Raw genomic sequence first — 24,660 nt, 5'->3', positions numbered from 1 at the left:
ATTGGCCTCTGGGAAAATTGGCCCTGGACTGAGTGTGTGGGTGTTTGTGGGTGTCTATCCTGCGATGGACTGGAGTCCAATAGTATTATTATACTCCCTTGCATGGAATATGAAGGCATAATATATTAACTTTTTCAGAGGCGTCATGGAGAAAAAAAACCAAATCAGTTGGCATTACAGTGGCTTATGCTGCACTTGGAGGCTAACTGCAGTACAAAACAGCGGGCCCTTTTCTGATATCATTTGATTTGTGAAATGACTCCATGGTATTTAAAAAGAATAACTTCATATCTGTCCTTTTGTTTTTTGATGTCACAAACTTCTCGAATTCCTTAGATATAATGCATTTTAATTTTTTTCACTTCACATTAAGGAACGTCACACCAGGAAAATGAAATAGAACACTGGAAAGCTGAATTTAAAAATAAATCATAAAGAAAAAAAAAAGCTTTGGACTTCTAGACTGTATGACAGTAGTTTTAGGTATGAATTTCAGAATGAACATTTGTTGCCTTGTAGTGTCCAACTTTTATTGCCAAATCTGACTTCTCGGAGGTCATACTACTGTGTCCTTATCTGCTGCACAGAAAGAACAGGTATTTAAAATAAAAGAACCATTAACATTCTACTTGTTATTTAAATGAGTTACATAATGTACTTGAAACTTTAATGAAAATAAATAAACTTAATGCTGTTTTGATGTTTGTTTTGAAAACCCTTGTCTTGAAGAAAAAGAGAGGTCAACAAATAAATCTCAGATCCAATAAGTTTGTGAACTCATCTCTGAAAGTGCATACTTCTGTAAATTAAAAAAGGAACTGTTTGTCATTCTCATATTATGTCATTTGATAATGATGGGTCTAATTGTTGTACTGTATGTGAATGATCATATTCTGTTGGAATACAACTGAGAAACTTAGCCTCTAGAATTTTTTCTAAACCCAAGGACAGGACTAGACAAATGTAAAAAATATAATTCCTTATTTTACTGCACAACTGCTATGAAGCCCTCTTGTACATCCAACTAGACCGCTGACAGTAAATGTCACAAAAATCAAAAACAGTGCTCGATACTTCAACTGCAGCTGACATTTTAACTGCATACAGACTTTTTTATTTGATTTTGCTGTGCCAATAAAATTGCTTACATAGACAGTTTGAAGTTAAAATATATTTCAGGCGAGTATTCCCCTTTATGTAAAGGGCCCTTTTTTCTTAGAAAAAAAAATGGATGTAATGCCCTTTGGAAAGAAACTGTTCCATAAATATAGTGAGCTGTTTGTTTTGAGATTTGCATATTATATGCACCAAATGCAACCAAACATTTGTCATGGATGAAAAAGAGTGACTAAATTCCTTGAAATGTGCATGCGAAATGTAAACCCAGTTTAACTACAAAAATGTATAAGATCTGTGTAATATTTAACAAGACATGTCTTAAGGTCTTGTTCCCTACATGGTGATGCCACGATAAACTAGATGTTGAGTGTAACCAAGCATGGAGTGTGCTAAACTTGAATATCAAAGTCTGCTGTTACCAACTATTTTAGATGTCACACTCCATCAGTGCACACTACAATGATGAGCATAATATCCACGTCTGTATGCTGTGCACAAACGAGTTCTGGACAGGCTTGGTGGCAGTTCTGTTATGTTTTGGGGGAGGTGTCACCCATTCAGGAGATCACAGCCAGGGAGTGTGATGGCAGCCTAACACAGTATAGATTCAACATTGTCAGCTCGCTACTGACTGGTCAGGGTCTTGAACTTCGACGTGAAGTGAAATGGGTGCCAGTACCTCCCACCCCATGGTAAACCACTAAGAGAAGATGAACAAAAAGAATAAGTTATTCATGAGGATCAACCCATTCTTGTTTAGAATAACTGCTTACACTAATAAAGTGCTTTACAGGTAATGGGGATCCCCTCCACCACCACCAATGTGCAGCACCACCTTGCTGATACAATGGCAGCCATAGTGCGCCAGAACGCTCCCCACACCAGCTCTCAGTGGGGAGAACAGAGTGATGAAGCCAGTTCAGAGATGGGGATTATTAAAAGTCTATGATTGGTAAAGGCCAGGACGCCAGGATAACACCCCTACTCTTCAAGAAACGCCCTGGGGTTTTTAACAACCACAGTCAGGACCTCGTTTTTACGTCTCATCCGAAGGATGGCACCTTTTTTACAGTATAGTGTCTCCGTCACTATACTGGGGTCATTAGGACCCACACAGACTGCAGGGTGAGCGCCCCCTACTGACCTCACTAACACCTCTTCCAGAAATAACCTTAGTTTTTCCCAGGAGGTCTCTCATCCAGGTACTGGCCAGGCTCACACCTGCGGAGCTTCAGTGGGCTGTCAGTTGTGAGCTGCAGGGTGAGATGGCTGCTGGCCATCCTCTAAATAAGATGAGCAGCAGTTCTACATTTCAATCACTCAGTTGAACTTTTTGTCATTTTGACTTGACTAGACAAGTGCATGTCTAAAGTTCTCAAGCTTAAGGCTGTAAATGCTGAAGACATTGTTTGCAGGCAGCACTCCCATGTAATGATTACTAATTAATCTGACAGCTGTGTTCTTTTTTACACTGTATATAAAATTGTCAAAGATAATTAATGCAAGTTTGTAAGATCGAAGGAGGAATGTTTTCTTTCCATTTGTGCGTGTGAGGGGGGTTACAGATATACTTACGTGAACTGTAATACATCGGTTTGGAACATCACTTTTTGGGTCCTTTATTAGCGTCAGAATGACGCTTTGGGAATAAGTTTATGATTATGTGGACCCTAGACTTCGAGGGACTGCGAAAAATGCTTCTTTCAGAGTTTTCAGAACTGGAACTCGCAGTCAAAGATTGTGGGTACCCTTCAGGTGACTGGCATGTATATATACAGACAAAGGAACAAGTAATACTGTAGGTTTATTCCATGCTGAAAAGAGAAGAAAGAAAACACAACGTTTCAGCCATGGAGCCTTCTTCAGGCGTCACCTTGACCACCTCTGTGGTTGTCACCTTGACACCTGAAGAAGGCTCCATGGCTGAAATGTTGTGTTTTCTTTCTTCTCTTTTCAGCATGGAATAAACGTATTACTTGTTCCTTTGCAGCCTACGCATGCTGACGCAGCTCCCCACCTGAACTACATACAATTTGTTTCAAATAAACATTACAGAACCACAACTGTAAACTTAATCTATTAATAATACATAGATGCAGTAAGTCTTTACACCAATTATATTTTAATGATATGCTTGCTTTACATAGTATATTCTTTCACCAGAATAGTTTTAATAAACTGAAGCCCAACTTCAGAGGAAAAAAAAAAAAGTTGGACCGGGTCTTGACAGAAGGTGATAAACGTCTAAGAATGACCATGCCTGCCAAACACAGGGCTTATAGGAGTGTTGCAGGGTTATAAACCTGTCAAGAACTTTTCCATTTTTAAAAACCATGGAAAGAACATTAACCCATTATGAAAAATACTGCAGTTTTGTATTATATATTTCTAGTGGCACAATTGTTAAAGTAAAGAAGAATGAGTGCAATACTATTCAAATAGTTCATGTCTGAAAGTAAAATGGTAAAACTTATGGACTACAAAATAACACTGTGCTGGTGAAAAACTGAATTTCAATATTCCATAGTACTGAATACAATTAAGCTGCTGAAATACATGTTGCCCCCAAAAAACATTTCCATTAGTTTCAAACACCATAAAACTATGTCTAAAAACATAATCAGATCCAAACATTTATTGTATAATCCAATATCCTATAATTTCAAAGAAATGGTTTCAAACATTTTTTGCAAAAGAAGACAAACACTAAGAAAAATTCAAAACAATCTGCAGGTCATATAATTCAGTATCTTAAAATCAATTATCACAAAAACAGAACAATGCAAGAGCTCTAGTGATTAAAAAGCTTCACAGTCAGTCAATGGGTTAATGACATCTCATTTCTTACGGCAAGGGTCTCAAAACTAGAAGACATCAGGCCCTCTGGAAACTGAGCAGAACTATGTTCTGTTTTACAGAGCTTTTGACAGTTTGCTTCGACAGCCAAGAGCATCACTCAGTTGCTGAAATTTCAAAAGGATAATACTGGGGAAAATCATGAATTATTTTCAGGGCTTCATTATATAGCCCCATATCTGCAATAGAATCAGAAAAAAAAAGATATTAAACTTTCATTAAAAAACAGCTTTCTCCAAACAAATCACACATGAATTGTTCTTGGTTCTGTGAAGCACAGTAAGTAGAGCTCATACTGTCAAAATGAACGGCATGTTTCTTTATCTGGATACGAGGGCTGGGAAGAGACAATAAGAGAAGGGAAGTTTGTCTGCAGCAGTGAGGCAACCTGCTAAGTTTTTCATTGTGCCTCGTTGCTCATTTCAATGCACAAAACGTCTCGCGGACTGTGTGCTGAAGTTACTATTACTATTGGTACAATCTGGAATGGCTCTTCAACGTGCCCATTCCCAAGAACAACGTCGGTTCGTCCTGCAACACCTGGGCGGGAGCCCGGGCGCAACAGGGAACCAGCCGAGTGAGCTAAAGGAGACCCCCCCCAGCCCAGGCGGCTGAGGTCCCTGCTACACGCAGGGAGGGCGACGCCGTCACCGTGTCTGAACGAGCTCCGCTGCCAACGCGCCACAAGATCCGAGGCGGACTCTGGCAGAATGTGGCGAAGCAGACGTGCTTCTCACTCACCGAAGCTGTTCTTGTCCTCCCGGAGCGAGGTGTACGCGTTGGCCATTATGGTAGCTTTAGGTGTAACCCGGCCTATGACCTCTGCGACCCCGCTCAGCTCCTCTTCTAGCTAAGAGGAACAAGCAAGAAGCCGGAGTTTAGCCAATACAGATGATGTGTCCAGCGGTCCATCATAACAAAGCTCTTCATTCCTGGCGAGAGGTGCGACCACCTGCAAGCACTGGTGCATGGAAGAACGCCAGTCTTATGTCAGAAGTCACAATAACCTCAAATAACCTCTGCAATTCATACAGAACAAACATGTTTGTGAAATACACTAAACGAACGCCTTTGAGTCTACTTAATAAAGCAATAAAAGTACAAGGCATTACTTCCATACTGACCCTCTGGAGTACAGTCTGAACTGGCCCTATCTAACAAATCCAGCACAATCTTACAGTCTTAAAGGGCACCTCTCAAACACAAGGAACGAGCAGACATTTTTTTTGATGAGATTGATATCGGAGCGGTTTTAGAAACCTACGGGTTCGTGGAGCTCCACTGACACGGCCTTGCCTTCTCCGTCAGAAAGGGAAAAAGATTTCCCAGAGGGGTGAACCTGGGAAAGCAGAGATCGGATGAGACACGCGTGGCTGCAGGGGCTCTGTCCTGCTCTCAGCCACGACAGCGACAAGAGTCGCAGAGTCGCGGCACCTCGTGTTCGTCCACAAAGCAGGCACGGGCCGAGAGGTTACAATTCAAGGGTTAATTCGGGAAGAAAAAAAACATCTGTTCAGGGATTAACAGTCAAATAATACAATAGCTGAAATCACTGCGACGAGACTGATCGGAGCTCTCTTGATGCTTGATGTTTTGCTTCTATGGCCGATGACTAGTTTTTCTGCACCCAGGCGTCACACATCTCTCTCTCAGGTGCAACTAAGCCATTTTGTTTTCAAAACAAACTGACATCTGCACCCATTTATAGAGCGGTGTATTTTACTGGGGGGTAACTTTAAATGAAGAACCTAATTGGACCACAGCAGTGTCTCACCTCGGATTTGAGCTCACAACTTTCTGGTTATGTGTCCATAGCGCCAAACCAACGCCAGCATTAGACGTAAATGACATTACAAAGCCCGTCTAGATCGCTTGTAAAAAAAAAAAGAAGAAGTTGTAGAACACACTGCATCCTAGAAAAATATTTTCACATTTTTCATTTCAGCATAAACATGAGCTCACAGTTTTGTTTTCCCGACACAACCTCAACAACCCGATTTCAGCCCTAAGGCCTGAGGTTATGTCTTTCGCTGACAGGGTAATTAACAATAATTACGTGATACACAGTTTCTGAACAGACCCTTGCATTGTTAGAGAGATTACAAATCCACCCCGAGAACGGAGGGGGTAAATTTAACACTGTTCTACCAACTCCACATGCCTGATAATATTATTGAACAAGCAACACTTGTTCCTACTTTCCTACCTAGCCAAGAAACATACAAACCAATCACGCACCTTTTCGACGCGTCCCACGAAACACACCGGCTTATTTACATACTGAGATAGCATACTGGCATTAATGCGAACTTTAGGACCTGCAAATATATCTGCCATGATCACAATTTAACAGCGGCAACAGCCAGCGCGGGAAATCTCTCATTTCCGCCAAGGAGACGATTCCCCGCCTGCGTCATTTTTCCCTACCCGATTTCGTGAGGACGACACGCCCTACTCAACCACGGAAGGAGGGTGTGTGTGTGTGTGTGGGCGTGGCTTCGGTGAAAGTCTGCTTGTGATTGGATACAATCCAATAGTAACCCGCGAGCCTGCGCGCCATTGGTTACGCCCCCTCCCATAGCGAGAGAGACCTGGAAGCCTTACCTAGCTGTGGCGATAGAGATAGACGAATTTAAACTAGTTCCAAATCACAGCCCTTGGTAAACTGAAACTGAATGAAAAAAAAACCCTAGACCTTCAGGGAGAGTGATGCCTCCTGCGGTTTACGGGCCGTGTCGCTACACGAATTCGGGTATTGATGGTCCCCGCTTTGAGCCTGCGCAGCAGCGAATCCTAGAAAGCGCACATGTGCGGTGCTCTCCTGTTTACAAAGGACTAAGTGCGCATGTATTTGTATGGTGATCTCACTGGTTAGCTGGGATCTGGGGTGTTTTTTGAAAATGTATTTTAATTAGAGTTAACACAGATATGCGTTTGGCGCTCAGATTTTAACCTGTCTTACTCAGAAATGGTGTTTCAAAATAGTGAACAGCAGACAAGGGAAACTGGTATCTTGTTCCAAAGTTACAGTAGCTTAACAGATTTTTGTAAATAATATATTTTTTACACAGCACCCTGCCGGGGATATTATAATTGTGTTATGCAATTTCCCCCGCAAATTTACCAAGCAGATGTCCGTTTTATGTGGAGTAGATTTAATTGTGCACCAAGAAAGTTTATCAATTAGAAAACCGCAAGCTGGTGTTGAAGGCTTTGAAGCAAGCTCCCTAGCAGTTTAACAGGGCGAATAAACTACGAGGAAACGAGACGAGTGCTTAAATATTTCAAAAGTTGGTCTATGCCCATTGTGTGTGAGGTGTGTTGAATATGTACTTTAGCCGCTCCTAAAACAGCAGATATCTTACGTCTGAGAGCAGGATAGCGGCGAGACAGCCAATGTGATTTATGTACGAACCCATTTTTCCAGATAACTTTATTGGCACTAGGATGATGCCCATCATGTCTGGTGCTCATTGATCCGTCCTAGAACAGCAGTGTGCGTGAGAGCAGTTGATCACCCAGTGTCGGTGGGAAGATGACCTAAAAGCATTTGAAGCACAAACAGAAAGTAGCTTTGGTTCTGGAGTTCTGCTATTTTTCAATTCAGTCATATGGGCTTCATGGTAGGCTGCGCAGTTTCAGTGTAGTACTGCCACCTACTGTAGCGGAGTAGAAAGTGCACAGAGTAAACACCTGGTTTATCTTGATTTAATAAGCCGTTCACTCGTGTTCTCACGTTCATTCCAGCCTGGACTCTTAATTGGAAGAGTGACTGGAATCACGTATTCACTACCTGTCTTTACTCCTTAAAAACCTGGTAGATTACCCTCCAGGAAGACCAGGGGTGAATATTGCTGTATAAATTCTACAAAAACCAACACATTTCTTAGACACTTTGAGTAAAAAATGTCTTTATAAGAAAAACAAAATATCTGTTAAGACTTGCTACATCTTTCTGATATAAGTGAACTTGCATGAAACATTTCTTTTCTGTGGGATTTCTCCACTGAAATGAAGTCTACAGATTCCGATTCCTGATCCACTCTGACTAAAAAGTATTCATTCCCTTCTAATGATGTCCCACTTTGCTGAATTGGAAATGATGTTTATAGAACTTTATAAAAGCATGTGTTAATGGGCTGCTTCTCTGCTCAAACACTGGTTAGCTTGTCAAGAGGAAATCCTGGTTCAGTTTGTTCGAGACCTAACACTGGGATGAAAATTCACCTTTCAGAAGAACAATGATTCAAAGGACAGGCTTAAGCTACACTGGTGTGTCTCAGTAAGAAGAGAGCAATTGCCCTTAAGTGGTTCAATCCTGACTTGAATCTGGTATAAAAACTGTGAGAAGACTTGAAAATAGCTGCTCATCAGTGATTCCCCTACCAACGTGTCAGTTTGAGCACGTTTGCAAAGAAGATCTGGCAAAAAATGCGCCATCCCACTTTGAAAAGGTAGTAAAGAGTTATGTTCAGCCTAGAAATTGTCCTGTGCATCCTTCTCCTAGCGCGGTTTAAATGAGCGCTGCTCGTTCAAGCTGGAAATTTGCTGATCTCCCCTAGAAGGGGGGCGCATTACTGTGACGTCACAAGAGGAAGCTGACAGCTGACTGTAAACAGCACGCACGTACGTAGCTTCAGTAACGGTTTAAAGTATAATATTTTAAACTAAAAAAAAAACAATTACTATAACCCGAAACTGGCATTTATTTCTAACGTTAGATTAATCCCTTTTATTTTGGCTCTGTCGGCGTTAACCCGTAAACAACAGCGCTGTAAGTACCATTGGTGTGGACATGAACGGCGCGTCAGCTGTACTTGTCCCTGTGTTTCAGGGACCCGAGTTCGGCACCGATCTCCTCCCAGTGTAGAGCGATACCATGCCCGATAATAAGGGTCTGAGCTAAGGAAACTCGTTAAAACAAAGGATTATGAACTGTTTGCGATGGTATTTGCGAGGCATTTTATTCTTGACGTTTCCGTCAGAACAGTACAGCTCCAAATGTTTTTTGTTACACTTGGTGTGTCGAGTGTCTTAATTGCGTCTAAACTGTGTGCGTTAGGCAATGGTATTGTATGTAATATGTTATGCCAGTGGTGCACTTTTGCAAAATACGTTTTTCTCCCATGCATATCATTTTGATTGTCCCTGAATGGAGAGGAATGGACAGATGATCTGAATGAGCTGATGTGGAGTACCTTAGCAGTAGGTTTGAACGGAAGAGTGATGCTCTGTTAATGTTAATGTCAAAAACTGCAAAGATGATGGGACTTGGCTGTCCAGGGAAAGGCTAGGCAGCTCTTCCAGTGTGAAAAGATTGTCTTAGTTTGTGATATTGGGTTCCAGCCCTTGTTTTGAGGAAGTATAAGTCTCAGCAGCCACTTGCCAAAGTGTATGCATACTGTTTTTTTCCACACTGACTCTTTTACTATGGCCAAGAACTGCAGGACAGTTCTTTTTCTTAGTACATAAAACCTAGCTTACATTAACTACATGGACATACTGATCAGGACTGGTAACCCATTGCAATTGTATCACCGCTATGAATAGTTTGTTTAACAGATGCCCTAACTGAGGCGACATCACATTTGTACAAAGTTCACATTCCATGTGATGCGATAGATGTGGTAACATCAATGAAATAAAAATAATGAAAGGACATGCAACACAGCAGCTGTGCAAAGCTAAAACTAAGCCACAATGACGCCAAGTGTATACAGATTGAATAACTAAAAGGCAGTAATGGAACAACCCTTTTGGTACAGTATATGCTATGCTTCTGATGAATAAGGGGAATGTGGAGGGGACATTATCTGTTAGAATATTAAGAACCCATGTAATACTGTGTAAGAGTTGAAGGGTGTATTTGAGAGGTCATCGATGACAGGTGCTATTTTAACAGTGAGTCTTGAGCAGGAGATGAAAGTCTGGGGGGGGTTTCTGCTGGCCAGAATGGAGTTACAGAAAGTGGCAGAAGAGGAGGAGTACAGAGCAGGAGAGGCTTACGGAGAGACAAGGGATGGAAGATGGGGTGGGAGAAGCGGTTTTATATTGGAGATGTCATGAGAGAATTTTGTGATTGATTTCATGGCATTTAAACAACAAGAAACAGGTGCATGTTTTCAAGTTTTTTTTCCCTTGTATTCCTTTTGTAGAATCAACAAAAAAATTCAATATCTCATTTGTGGGAGGCTTGAGCTCGGTAGCTCAGTGACCTTGAGTGGCTTTTTCCACTCATCACTCAAAAGAAGGGTTCCCTCCGTAACAAAAACTATTCAGGACTGTCTGCCTTATCATGCACAGGGGATTCATGTTATGTTGAAATGAAGATTTCTTTCCTGGAATATAAAGATGAGTTTACGAAAAAGAAATTGTGTAACTTTACTTTATTTGACAGAGACTCAAATTTTCAGATCTTAGTGGTCACAGGCACCTAAATGTGTTGTCTGTGTACTTATAAAGTCCTGCAGTGTGGATCTTCTGTTCTGTTAAGATGGAGGGGCCCAATATTGGCTGCACTTTAATCAATAAGCAGTGGCTCTTACATTCAGATGCCAGGACCCAGCTGTTATACTATAGTATGTTGTCTTACACTGGTGAAGAATGTTGTCTTTAGATGAGGTAGTCTTCTTAAATCAAAGTTGTCAGGATGTAGAAAATATTTTTAATGAAAACATTTGAAAAGTTTCCGCTAGATTTGTGGTGTAGGCAAGTTGTGTCCCAATGAACTATACATGTGATGCTATCACATCTTTTCTTTATATATTTTACTTGGTCACTAATAGTGTGCATTTTCCTTTTGAGAAGTGCTCATTGTATTTTTTCAGTGGCGTTGGCGCAATAATTGTTTTTTTAATCTGTTATAAATATTTATCATAAAGCCATACGATTTTCGCATTATTTCGATGTGGTTTGTTTTACAGGCGTTAGGAATACACCAGAAGCAGAAATGTTGGGTTTTTTTGGAATCCGTAAAGAATCATCGAAGAAGCCAGTGTCTGAGAAGGAGTCCGATGGGTTTGTAATTGTAGGTAAGAGAATCTCTGTTGATAACGAGTCTTGCTCTGAATCCAGATAAATGAGGGCTCACACCATGTGCTATTAATAAATCATGGAACACATAACATGTCTTTCTGTTCATATGGTGTGCATATACATGAAATCAGAATATTAATTAAAGCATACAAATGAATTATTAGGTCTTCATATATTGCTGAGATATCCTAAAGGGAGGTTGTTCACTTATATCCTTTGTGCAGGACGTCATGATTTTTGGACAGTGATGATTTATTCTATTTTGGACAATAAGGAATTCATAACTTACATATGTTAAGATAGTTTTCAGATAGTTTATATTTGTCTGTTTTTTCTTTGATCACGTTTCTTGTAATGTATTTTTATTGTTTTTTTAGCATTTAAAATTTCTAGGCATAATATCTGGTAATGGCATAGCATAGGGTATCTATAATTTTTAAAAATATTTATTCAGTTTTGGGCCGTGATGTCTTTTTCAGATAAAACCATTTTCAGCGTTAGAGCTTGTCATGCCCTTTATATGTTGAATCTGTCCAGACCAGGCTCAACATTACAGGTTAAAGTAGTACTAAGAATAATTCTTGAGAACAGTGAATACGTTGTACAGCTGTGTGTGCAGTGTGCGGTGATCTGTGAAGTCTGTCATAAGCTGCAGAAAACAAGCCTGACGGTTTTGTCCTGCTTTTATGTTGCAGTGTGTTTGTAGGGGGACATTCTGAGAATCATTGATGGCTGTCTTTGCTGCATTTGTGTGAGTTGTTTGTCACAAATCAGTGAGAAGAAAAAAACATATTTTATGATTGTCTTACATATCAACACAGTTTGGAAGCTGTTGAGCAACAACCTGTTAAGTAGTCTTGTCACCATGTAACATTTACTGAAGCAAAACATATTTTTGTATAAGGAAGTGGAAAAAGGAATGTGGATTGTGTGGAAGAAACAATGTACTGAAGTATAATATATATGAAGATTTACAAAGAAAACGCAGCTCTACTGGGTAAACAACCGCTACATATGTAGAATCCAACCAAAAATGTGATTTTAAGATTTTCCTGTTGTACTGTTAATGAAATCATCTGACAATTGATCCCTCTCTAAAACGAGAATAAAAAGCTGTTGGAGGACAATATACGCAAATTCTTTTAAATGTCTTAAAAGGGTTCTAAAAAGCACAAATCAGAATGGGAAAGTCATTACCAGCACGAGGGTCCATCCATTTAAGACTTGCATCTACTATAAGTGATTTTAGCCAAGAATGCAACTTGATAAGTGGAAGGACAGATGGTCAGATATGGTTACTTGAGCAAATGCATTCAATTGAGAGGTGATCCTCTTACTGATCCATTAGAATTTCCTTGCTTCCAAGGTTAGGGCTGTGTAGTCTTGAAGGGAAACATAACATTCAACATTTAAAATAAATATAGTATCATGGAAATGCAGGACCCTATATCTGATGATAATGTACATTGCTCTTCCTGATATCTCCCTGCCTTGAGGGTAATTCTATTTTTGTATTTCTGAACCTTGTTTGTTAAAATAAGAGAAACGAAGGTTTGTGAATAATCCAATGAAAGTCAGTGGAGTGGAAATGCAATTGGCTGGCTGTTGTGTGCACATATTAAGGTCTTCTGTTCCACATTTGGTAATCCAGTCAGTGTAATCCCCTTGGGTAGTGTTTCTGAAGAAAAACAATCTGCAGATATCGGGATGAACACTAGATGGAGGGTTGGCTCTTGTATTTAGGCAGCCAACTGAGTCTTCTGATTTATATTGACTTGTGAAATGCTCTTGAATTTTCATGTATTTTACTTACTTGTGCATTTATTCATTCATTAAAGTGTTTTAGTTTAGATTTGATTTATATTCTTTTTAAAATTAATTCAGTATTTCCAGTTATCTTTTGTTATACCCACCAGATCTGGAATAGCCGGTGGTGTGTGATTTTTATATCTCAGTTCGCAGCGATTAAACCATGTGACTGTACACGGGAGATTGCGGAGGGGCACGCAGACTCCTCCATCTCGCCCACAACTGAGCCACTAGCCTTTTAACACGTCACAGGCTGCACAGCTCTGTATGGAGGGCTCAGCGGTGATTGGAGGAGAGCCCCTCACTGCGTGCAGGAGGCTGCAGTGGTCACTGCGTCTCAGAGATCTGAGAGAATCCTGTCTGACTAATCCCAGCCTGACCTCGAAGGCGCTCGGCTGATTGTGCAGCACCACTTGAGAATCTCAGTTACAGTCAGCTAGTGACACGACTGAGACTCGAACCCGTGAGCGTAGAACACAGCCTGCATTTACATTTCAAGCCACCCTGAAGGCCCTGACTTCATATTTCTTGTCCAAGGAAGCTTAGAGGACAGACAAGAAGAAATTGATGTGCAGGATGTGGTCTTCCATCAATCCGTTTTTTAAACCACTTCAGGGTCTCAGGGGAGCTGGAGACTATCCTGGCAAGCAGTGGGTGCAGGGCAGGGTACAACCAGAACAGGACGACAGTCCATGGCAGGGCAAACACAGACACAAATAGACACACACTCACACCAGGGCCAGTTTTCCCGGAAGCTAATTACCTTGCCAGTCCTTGGACTGGGGGAGGAAACCAAAGCTTTACTTGTTCTTTAAAAATTGTATTTCCTCCTTACTGTTCAAAGTCGTCTTTTAAAACAGTCATTAAGAGCCATTACCATTGAACCTTTGTACAGAACTGAATACCTTACCATGTAATAGAGTTAGCATTTATTTCATGCTAAAACTTACTTTCCTCAGGATGGTCTGTTGGCGTTTTGTAAATTTTGTATGTTTCAGATGAGACGTTGAGTCAACATCTGGACTCATGGGTCATTAAAGATCTCATGGCACTGTTTGTATGAGCAGGTCTGTAAACCCCAGTGTCCTGGCTAAATTCCCCTGGGTTTGCATTGTCTGCTCTGCTGACAGTTCCCCCCTAATTCGATCGGTGAGGTCATTTCTGCCATCCCCACCTGACCTGCTGTGTTGTGGATTGCCGTCACAGGTATCTGCCCGGTGCTATCCTTGTGGAAGTACTAGATACTATCATGTACTGTAAGTATTCTGAACACCTTGTTAACATGGTGTGGAATGCTATTGAGAATAGCATGTGTTCCAAATCCGAATCACAACATCAAAATATACTGAAGGAGGCCAGAACAGTTGCCTTAACTAATTCTCAAATGCACATGAAATTGATACTGTATACAGTAAGTTGTGATCTTTGTTTTGTGTTAATATATTGTCAGCTGGTAAGATTAAGTACAAACCGTACTGTTCTGTTGGATCTGTGCTAATCATCCTACTGGTAGTAGGTGGTGACAAGATTTACATGTTTCCAATGCAAATAAAAAAAATTATAGTTGCGGAATAATAAAATATCAGAAATGCTACAATATGCCCATCACGAGAACAAGGCAAGATGTATAACATTTGACTTGAATTTCAAATTGAGGCCTCTAGTGTCACAATTTAAATGTGTATGTCTTTGCTGAATCCACTGTGCCCAAAATGATCCAAATTAAAAATGAGAGTCATTGCATATTAACAGTAATATGCAAATGCAATGCAAAACATTGCAACCAAAAGAGATTACCATTCAGATTAAAAGCAGCTGTCCATGACATCACCATCTTGTTTTGATAGGAATCTCTTTTAGAAAATGTCAGCTGCAGATTTCTATCCCAAACCGTTGTACGTTTTCTGTTTATTTCATTCGAAATACAGTACCTTGAAGAATTAAGTTAAAATGTATCAGGCTATGATATTACATTGTTAAAGAGGAAAGGCAAATTGCATACACATTTTATTTACCTTGGGGTAACATGCACTTCAAAAATTGCCTCCACAGTAAGGATTTTTCTGATCATGCAGTATTTTCAATTTCAGAATTAGAGTATCAAAAAATGTTGAGAAAACCAAAAAAAGAGAGTCACAAACATTAAAATGGTGGATTGACATGAAAAGAGGAATTTCATAAGGTGATATATAAATGACTTGTTAGTCAGCATTTCAGTAATGATTATTGGAGAACTCAACAATGCAGGAAAAAGTTACTTTACATAGTTACAAATTCCGCTGTACTGAAGTAGAAGCAATTGTAGCTATAGACTGTTGGTATATGAAGTATAAATAAAAAAAAAAAATACAGCAGTGAGCCCATGTTCGCGAGATACAGTGAAACCCTTAACAAGCCAGGTTTATGTTAAATGTCATGGAAACCTGGGGACTCTTTAAACTGCTGCGCTTGAGGGACAGCAGGCTGGCCGTGTGGACGAGTTGTGGTGGTGAGGTGGTTAGCAGCCCTTGCTTGGTTCCAGCTCAGGTGGCCTGTCTGTGTGGAGCTGCCCTTCCGGTGGCGCTGGCAGGGTTTCGTTGGGGTTTCACAACTGCGTCTTGCTCCCAGCGTCGACGGTCCTGGTTAAGGGACAGAAATGATGGAATGGAGGATCGGAGGTGGAGTTGGTGAAGGGGCCCATGAGCAAAGCAGCAACCCTGAAGTCCGGTGCTGGTGCTGTAGTGTGCAGGTGATTGCCAGGAGTTATTGGACTGCTGTTGTTTGGGCTATTTTCTGTCTCCTTAATTTTCTGTGTGAACTCCGTGATGTGAAAAATAGCTTTTCTGTTCTTCTACTATTATTTCAAATGCTCAGATCTTCTTTCTTTCAAAGAGCAGTGTCTGTGTTTTTTGTGTGTGAATTAACTGTTTTTCCTTCTTTATTTTATACAGACAATACCACCAAACATGATAAACAGTTCTATTTTGGTATTTTGCGTCATTCAAAGTAGTTTTAAAAAATGGGTTTTCAGTTCTACATGTAGAGTTAACTGACAAGTAATCTAGTCAGTTGAACTCAATAAAAAGTGTAGTATTTCATCATATATTTTCCATTGTACCATCTTCTTGATAAAATTATAATTAGCTAAAGGTTAAATGTATGAGCTCTTTAATATCTTCCAAAGAGAGAATGGCATGAGAAAGTGAATTATTTTCTCCCTATGCTTGAGCAACATTTATGTTGTTTATATATTTGTTTAGCTATTTAACAAAGACAAGCTGTGGAGAACGAAGTGATATGTTCAGTGGTATCTTGGCAGAACCAGCAGCAACACAAACAATGCAATGAAACAGAAAGCATGTGCCACTGGCCTTAATTAGCTCTGGTCCTCGGAGTACTCTTGCTCTTTAAGGCCTTTCAGTTCTGTCTTCAGCACACATGCTCATGGATATGCAATTTAGCAGGGATGAGTGCTGTAAGCACTCCCTTACAGGTGAGTGCAGTTTTAATCATCCACAGAGGCAAACTTTTCCCCCCCTTAAATGTTAAATCCACTTCAGCAGCTGTTCAAATATTTTTAAACCAGCCCTTGTCTTAGTCATTGAACACTTTTGTGTATCAGATGCGGTTTCTATGGAGAGTAGCCTAGCCAGCCCTTTTGTGTGTGCAATACTAAGAGTTATTACACAAACACAAACCTGTGGTCAGAGTTCACCAAGGATGAATGCTCTGATACCACGGTTTGGATTATCTCCTGGTGTATGTATTGTATGCCCCAGTTCTATGATAGGTCATCCAGTTTAAATCAAGACCAAGCTCACATTTTCTTTCCATTTTCCCTTCTTTTTAAAAGGATAGATGCAGCTCTGCAGTGAGCTTCAAATAACTGCTGCTGTTTTTAAGAAGCAGTTGTGTTGCACTTATGGTTAGTGACCACAGCAGATGGTCCAGGTCCCAGATTGTATTTCAACCATGTACCTTGAATTTGTCAAACATATACACACAAGTGAAATGTAATTAATAATAGTCTTTTAGATGTAAAAAGGTAGGTTAGGCAAATTCATCTTAAATCTAATTTATTTCTGATGAGCGCGCTGGGAGAGATTGTTTTCTCCAGTCCTTCATTCTGTAGTAACCTGTGAATGTTAGTAATGTCTTGCAATTATCGGATACAGTATGCTTATGCTGGAGTCAATATTATTATGACCAGTATCTAGTAAAATTTCATTTTCTATCAGCTTTATGAAAAGTTACAGTTATGAAGAGACTGATTGTCTTATCTAACACTTCAGGTTGTGAGTCATTTGATTATTCAGGAGCTTCATCAAGACATTTTTGAGCACACACCCACTGATTCGGCATATTTAAGAAATATCTTAACTCTTTGGAAGTCTACAGATTAAAACCTACAGTGCATTTAGAACATTCATGCCTTTTTTCCCCACATCCCAAATCTGGAGTCCTTAATCTGACCCTGTGCATCGTGCTCTCTAGCAACAAACATTTCTCATCTGTAGCCATTGGCACACAAGTGCTGTTTCCATTCCATCTGAATGTCTTGAAATAAAAGCTACAAATGCCGGGGTCAAAATGTTATGCATGATGAAGATAAGCAGTGAGAGTTTTTTGCTTCTGATATGGGGTTGGATCAGCTGCACTAACCTGGCTGACTTCTATTCGCTGTTTGCAGCTGAAGAAGCTTTGGCAATTTCAAATGGTTATCACAGGGTACTTCTGCTTTAGAGCCAGCAGGACATGTTTTTCCAGTTCATAGTGTGTACCCCCTTGCGCCTCAGGTGTACACACACACAAGAAGTATAATGAAGTTAAGAAACCCGGGATTTCTTATGGAAGCTTAACCTGATTGTATGAACCTTGTAAAAATCTTTTTGAATAACTCTCAGTTTTCTTGTTGGAAGTTTTCCATAGTAGAAGGTGGACAGTTTCCATCTTAATGATTAATTCAGAACTGGCAGTTACGTTGGACACCCGGTCCTCAGTATATTTAGGATTGAGAAGTTCTTGGTAATCCTTTCAACGCGCTTTTATACATCCAGCATAATGTATTATACCTGTTACAACTTTTAGGATCAGTAATCCTAAACTTTGCATATAGGACTTGTCAGCCAGTGTGTTTGGACACAAGGGCAGCTGAAAGTTTCACGACATCTTTATTTTCACATGGCTCAGAATTAGTGACATGGCTAATGTTCTGTGGCCTGTATCCACTTACACTAATCAGGATTATACAGGAGCCACCTGAGCTTTTGTACGTGAGACCTGCAGAGAAGTCAGTTCAACATTGCCTGAATTTGTTTTTCTGGACTAGGTGCAGGCTTCACTCTGATTTTAAATCACTCTGTGCCATATTAAGACTCATTGTGTATCACTGTCACTTTTCCTTTTTACGTTTTGTTATATTTCAGATCATTGATTATTTTAGGTTCTATATAATCAGTCTAATTCAGGTCCAAAGCTTTTTAAATAGGTTAAAAAAATGTGCAATATGTAGGATAGAAAATTTGTAATTACAGATCCTGCTCCAGTGGGTCCCCTAAAAGCATCACAATCAGGGACACTCCAGTGCTGGTTTTGTGTTATTAAAAGTAGTGTTTATGCTGCTTAGGTTTCTGAGATGGTAGAAATTCTTTCTGGTTAAACTGATTAAAATACAGCCCCAATTAGAGTAGCCCCAGCCTTTAGTAGCCAGGTGAGTATTTGGGGAATTCAGAATTCAGAATGGTGAGCACAGTTTTCTTTTTTACTTTACAATGAGGAGGCTTGATACTGTTTGACTTATATTATTTTTGCTCCACACAAAATACCATAATAAAACATTGACATTGAAAGGGGGTTACTTTGTTTTAGCAGTTGTTGATGCCTGCTTATTGCTTTCACATTTTTTCAAGGGGTAGAGGATCTTCTCCATTTGAAGTGATGGCTGTAGATTGTCTTCTGGGCGTGCACCTGTGTAAATTAATTGCATAATTCAATTGCGTGAATTAGTGTTGAATCTCTAAATTTAACCACAGTGAGAAAGATGCTTTTTGAAAGCAAGATGAAAGTTAAGGCATGTTCACATTTTTAGAAGTAAGGACTTAACTAGCAAGCCTCAATACTTATAAAGCTGTTTTAATAGTTTTGAAAGGTGAAGATCAGTTTAAATTGCTTCCCCCTTGTAAATTGTATGTTAAATCTAATGCAAATCCATAAATTAAAAGTAGCAGGCTATTGGAATATATAGTATCTCTGTCCTGGTACTAGCACTACTAGGTTCTTAGTTGACTGTATTTTAAAATAAGTCTGCAAAACAACATTGTAAATGCTACCATGTCAGACTTGTAGTTTATAAATAATATTTTAACAGTTCTGAATAAAAATCCAAACAAATCATTATTGAGTCAGAATGTTGACTAAACAATTTTTGGAAAGAATGACTTCCATGTTGTCTTTAAATGATAACAGATGGAAACACAGGAGTTGTTACAGTTGTTCTCTATGATAGTTTTGTGTGTGCACTCATTATGAATGTGTATTTTGATTCTTTGTTACCTTGATAGCCCTACAGTGCTTGCATTAAATACAGGATAGCAAATAACTGGTTTAGGCAAAGTCTTGGTGGTGCCATATGCCTTCCACTTCTTAATAATGCTCTTGACTGTGTTCCAAGGGATATTCAAAACCTTTGAATATTTATATCCATCTCCTGCTCTGTGCTTTTATCCTGGAGGCCTTTTCATTGCTCCTTGTTGCCGATAGTTGACTCTTTATTTAGAGATGATCTACCCAGCAGAGGAGACCTACAGGGACAGCTGGTTTTAACACCTCATTAAAATGCATTACTTTGGCAAGGGTGTGTTGTAGATTTTCTATAGGTGTACAAATGTGTGTGCTATTAAGTTCCTATTCTCTTAATGCTTTTAGATCACTGAATCCTGAAATGAAGTGCAATTATGTAGAATGAGGATACATACATAGAGCCCTTACAGACAGAAAGGTTATATATATATAATAATGCCCACCTTGCACCATGGTGGTGCTGACTACTGCCTTGAGAAACTCAAATATGTAGTATGGTACAAAAAGAAAACTGGTGTACACATTACAGAAAGCTGCATCATTTTAAATCTAGCTAATATCATGGTGAACCGTGGTGAAAGGTGCTAACGTGCGATGACTGAACGGAGCTTTCAGCTGTCTTTCAGCAGACATTCACGGAATGTCTCAGAAACCAAAGTGCTTATGCTGGTCTAAATGGCTCATGTGAAGGAACCGAGGGAAATTGTTTTTGCTGTTTGGAGAGGGCCAACCTCATGGGCTGAGTGATGTCACTCCCCCAAAAATAACGCCTTGTATTTTGGAAGCGAAAGCGGCTCAAACGCTGTATTTTACGATGCAAACACAGCACAGGCGAATGAATTTGGAGACATGCTTGTGCTGTTTGCAGGGGGGCCATCTTCCCGGAGCTGATAAAGCCAACATTCTGTGATAGAAACGATTGAATTAACACATATTAGCGACCACCAAGTAATATGAAAATATTCTGTCATTGTGGAAGGTAACATTTGGTTGGCCTTAGGAGAATTACTCACCTTTCTTGGCCAAAACAATCTTCCAAACCCAATCCTATTGAGAACAGTAGGACCAGTGCATTGTGGGATTCAATCCCAAGCACCTGTCCTCGTGTGAACCTCAGCTGAAGGTGAGGTAATCCTGTTCAGACTGTCCTTGCTGCTCACAGAGGCCCGGCAGGTACTCAGTGAAGTGTCCTAATGTGTTGACAAGTGAGTGTTGTTGGGTTTGTAACTGGACTGAAAACATTACAGTCTCAGTTTGTCTACAAAATGTGAGCCTTTGTATGTTAAATCTGCAAACTGTTTTAAAGGGGGTTATCAGATATTATTATAAATGTAATATTAGATATTGAAGCATCTGTTAAAAAAATGCAGTAATAAAGTAAGCATTTAAAACATTTAATGATGCCACTAAGGACACATTTAGTGCAGAATTCATTGTTGCACATTAGGTTGTTGTTTTGTATTGTTCATCATTGCTACACTTGCAAGAATCTCATTAGGTTTTTGAGTTAATGTTATAATATGTTTTTGAGTTAGTAAATTTCAATTATCAAAGTTATTCTTCATTTAGATTGGATCAGGGCAAGTTTTAAAACTAGTCATTTATTACCAGATGTTTGAATTATGTTAGAGAGAAAGCTCTTTCAGCCTCTGATCATGGAACAAGCTGACAGCTATTTTGCAAAGGTTTTTGATTCAGGGACTGGTGGGGAGCATTTTTAAAGGTTTCTTCCACAGAACCTCATTCACACTGTAGAAAGATCTGAATCTTTGTTTGTGTTTTCTAAATGCTTTCCATTTTTTGCAGGCAAGTTTACATGTTTATATGTGATAGACATATAGCTAGAAATAACGGACTAGTAAAAACCAATATTTTAAACATATAATTTCAAAATGTAGGAAACATGTTATTATTGGTATAGGTGCAACCTTATAGCTGCTTTTAATTTCAATTTACTTAGTGTTATGCATGGTTTCACCCAGGGCTGTGCCTTTTTCATTCTGCTCAACATATGGAATTGCTAAATTTGTTTATTTTGATACATTTGTTTAATTTAAATTATCTTTCAGACTTCAAGCATGTTTTTTTTTATTCTGACTTTTCACTGACTTGCATTGTTAAATACGTCCAACTCAACATATGACAGGAAACACTAATGTATAGAAAAGGCTTAACTTTTTTTCTGGACTGTTTCTCTGTGTGCTGTAGAAACGTGATCTTCTGAAAGTCCTATCCATATATGGCATCTGCTTTTTATGTAGTAGTCTCACTGGCGATACTAGATAGAAACCACTTGGTGTTATATAGACATACAGTATAATAATATATAATTAGTACCTTTCATTTCTGTCCTAAAACTAACATGCCTAACACTCTTCAATTCATAATCTTCATTGAGTTTGTAATACAGAGGCTTCAAGCATAATTAGAGGCCATTACTAACACGAGAGGCCTGTTGTTATTTGATATGTTGTTTGTAACATATCAGCATGTACACGTTGCATAACATGTACACGACATAACAACGTGTTGTTATTTGAGTTCACACGTGCAAAAGAAATCTCATGGGGCTTCTTCACATCTATGTTGTTCCCTCCTGAATATCTGTGATTAAGTCGACGCTTCTTGATTCTTTAAGGTCTCCACCTTATGGCATTAGGATTTAAATCCATCAGCTCTTGAAGCACATGTAGGTATTATGAAAAGTGTTCAAAGATGATCAATATCCATAACTGGCCATGCCTCTCTTAAGAATGAGGAAAACGTGTAATTATTTTTAATTGAAGCTGAAACACAACACAGTGCTGTGTCGACATCTTCTCCTGTTTCCTTATATTAATATAAAACTACCATTTGTTGACATATTTATTCCCAGTACATTCAATATAATGCATCTATATTGGTTCCTGAATTCTTTCAACAAAGGAAAAGAAAAACTGAATTGTGAACAGGTGATGTGGCACGTGGCTTTGTAATATTTTTTAGTTTTTTCTTAACTTTCACAGGCACATTTTTTATGGTTTTTTTTTATTGCCCGTGCAAGAAATTAAATTAATTAGAACCACCAATTCACATGAAGAATGAACATATCTCTTTTATTTGCAGTCAGTTGGTGGCGAACGTGCTTGGTGAGATATCTAGGCCGATTTACAGTCAGTGCTTTCCTTTCATGGGTGAATGGCAGGCTGCATGGGCACTGAAAGCAACAGCTGTTCTGCTTTCAGGCCCTCGAAATTGTCCCCAATAATAAAGAAGTTCAGCTGCCTGCATACTATAGATCCTGAAAGTGAAAGGCCTTCTGTTTTCTTCCTCTGCCAAGTGTACTGGAGATTTAACAGACATATACAGTATTTCTGAACAGTATGTTTGTGCCAGACTGTAATTCTAAAGGTTGCAGTGTTGGTTTGGGGGGGATATTATTTGAGTTCTAAGTCTATCTCGTCCTTTAAGATTATTTTATAGGAAACTCCTCTACAATTCAAATTAGCTGCACCACAGTGGGCCATCCTGATACAAACTCAATAAGATATGTCATGGGTCATTCAGAAAAGCTTTTTTAAGGGAGCTGTTGTATGCTGGCTGTAGAAATACAATTTTCAATGTCATGTTTTGTGGTTTGGATTTGAATGTCCCATAAGATGCCAATAATATTGTGTGTTTTGTGCTGGTATTTGAGACTTTTGTGGTTGAATACCAGAAAGTTTATTAGCTTATATTTTTCAAAGTAAGGTTTAATGCAACTGTGATCTTCCAGTGACAGGCATTGCTGACACATCTCTATTGGCATTATAACATGTGTGCTTAGGTTTCTGAGAAAAGTCATGTTTTTACTGAAACAGTTGAGTCAAAAGCAGTACATATTATTTTGATTTATTTTTACTTAAGATGATTAATGGGTTGCATTTCAGAAGATGATTCCTTAAATGTTGGATGAACAAACTTCTCCATAAATAACAAAAGGCTGTGGGAGAAACATGTGGATTGTTGTTTTTGTTTGCTGTTTTACTGGTAATTCTGGGAATACTTATGGCTAAAAATCCCATGAATTAAAATCCCATGCTGGGGTGTCCAGACTGGCATACAGATTTGTGCTTTGCAGCACATGTTTCTACAAACAGTGCATCATCTGGTTTGAGCTTTTGTGTTTTATGTCACCTTATGTAATGCATGGATTAGTCTTTCACTATAACTGTGCTGCTCAACGTTTCTAGAGCTTAAGTTTTTTTTTTACAAAGATGTATTTAAATACTTTTTTTTCTGAATGGTTGATTGTATCAGTGCATATAAACAATGTCTGCAACGTCTTTAATTATTCTGACATTTCCAACAAAAAGATGACCCAGGAAGAGGTGTAGTGAATGGTCTGCTGTTACCCTCTAAGACTTGTCCTAAGAGCGCTTAGTAGGGATCAGTTCAGGAGATCCTGCTGGAATGCTGTCCTTCCGATGGCTTCTTGTCTAAGGGGCAGTTGTGATCACTGCAGATTATACTGTAAATGGGCTGAGTGCAGCATCAGACAGTCTCACAGCTGGATGACAGGCGTGATTTCTGTTATGAACATCCAGAGCCCCAGAGTTGAACCCACACCTGAACCCCCAAATCACGGAGCTTAGCCTGAGCCCAGGTACAGTACATGCCTTTACTGGTTACTAGGCTAGGTTTAATGTTAATTCCAACCACCTGGCAGTCTCTAACCCAAACCTTATAGTTTTTCTAAATTTAGGGTATTAGTCAAAATGTTATTCCATTTAATTTTAACAGCAACCAGGCATGGCTTTGGGATGAACTTGATCATCATTCCTGACTGCAGCCCAGTTGTAACTCTCTACATACAGTAGCTTCCCCCTCTGAATCTGACCTTTTTAGTGATACAGCAGTTCCAGCCTCATGGAGGCAAGAATGCCCTGTCTGGTGAATTCGTGATCCTTCATTCCCAGGCGGTATGTGATTCTAAAGCTATATTGTGGCTGATCCTCCTTAATGTCCACCGAGTTCTACTGGGTGTGTATCAGAAGTCACACTCACTAAAGCGTCTCCAGACATTAGCTTTCCTGTCTGTAAAATCGAGCTGGGGGTTGGATTTGTCATTTGCCTTTCATTCAGTGCTGCTTCATGTGTCCAACTCTGCATGTCAAATGTACATGAATCATGTCCCTTCTGGACAGTGCGACAGAGACACCTGTGAACCGTCTTTGCAGATATTGTCACCCTTCATTATGACATTTCTAAAGTTATTTCCTAACTGGCAAGTATTCACAAAAGGTAGCTGACGTGACTTGCCTA

General features: G+C 39.5%; 2 protein-coding genes across 3 annotated transcripts in view; one reads left to right on the top strand and one right to left on the bottom strand.

Annotated features, from left to right (window-relative positions):
* Positions 1-3,222: 3,222 nt before the first annotated feature.
* On the bottom strand, positions 3,223-6,414 carry rpa3 (replication protein A3). The gene is made up of 4 exons (XM_088600479.1): positions 6,214-6,414; positions 5,240-5,314; positions 4,717-4,825; positions 3,223-4,154 (listed from the first exon to the last, which is right to left on the bottom strand). Exons 1-4 carry the CDS (start codon positions 6,310-6,312, stop codon positions 4,072-4,074), a joined length of 366 nt encoding a protein of 121 aa, XP_088456605.1. The 5' UTR covers positions 6,313-6,414; the 3' UTR covers positions 3,223-4,071.
* Positions 6,415-8,460: 2,046 nt separating this feature from the next.
* Positions 8,461-24,660, top strand: part of umad1 (UBAP1-MVB12-associated (UMA) domain containing 1) — a 29,546-nt gene continuing 13,346 nt past the window's right edge. Inside the window, exons 1-2 of one of the 2 annotated variants that reach the window (XM_088600474.1) lie at positions 8,461-8,601; positions 10,899-11,006. In XM_088600474.1, the coding sequence (XP_088456600.1) occupies positions 10,925-11,006 (82 nt within the window). In that variant the 5' untranslated portion in view covers positions 8,461-8,601; positions 10,899-10,924. The other variant, XM_088600475.1, reaches the window with a different exon arrangement.

The sequence above is a fragment of the Lepisosteus platostomus genome, chromosome 12, assembly GCF_059453375.1.
Source record: "Lepisosteus platostomus isolate fLepPlt1 chromosome 12, fLepPlt1.hap1, whole genome shotgun sequence".
Lineage (NCBI taxonomy): Eukaryota > Metazoa > Chordata > Actinopteri > Semionotiformes > Lepisosteidae > Lepisosteus > Lepisosteus platostomus.
This window is presented reverse-complemented; position numbering and strand designations above follow the sequence as displayed.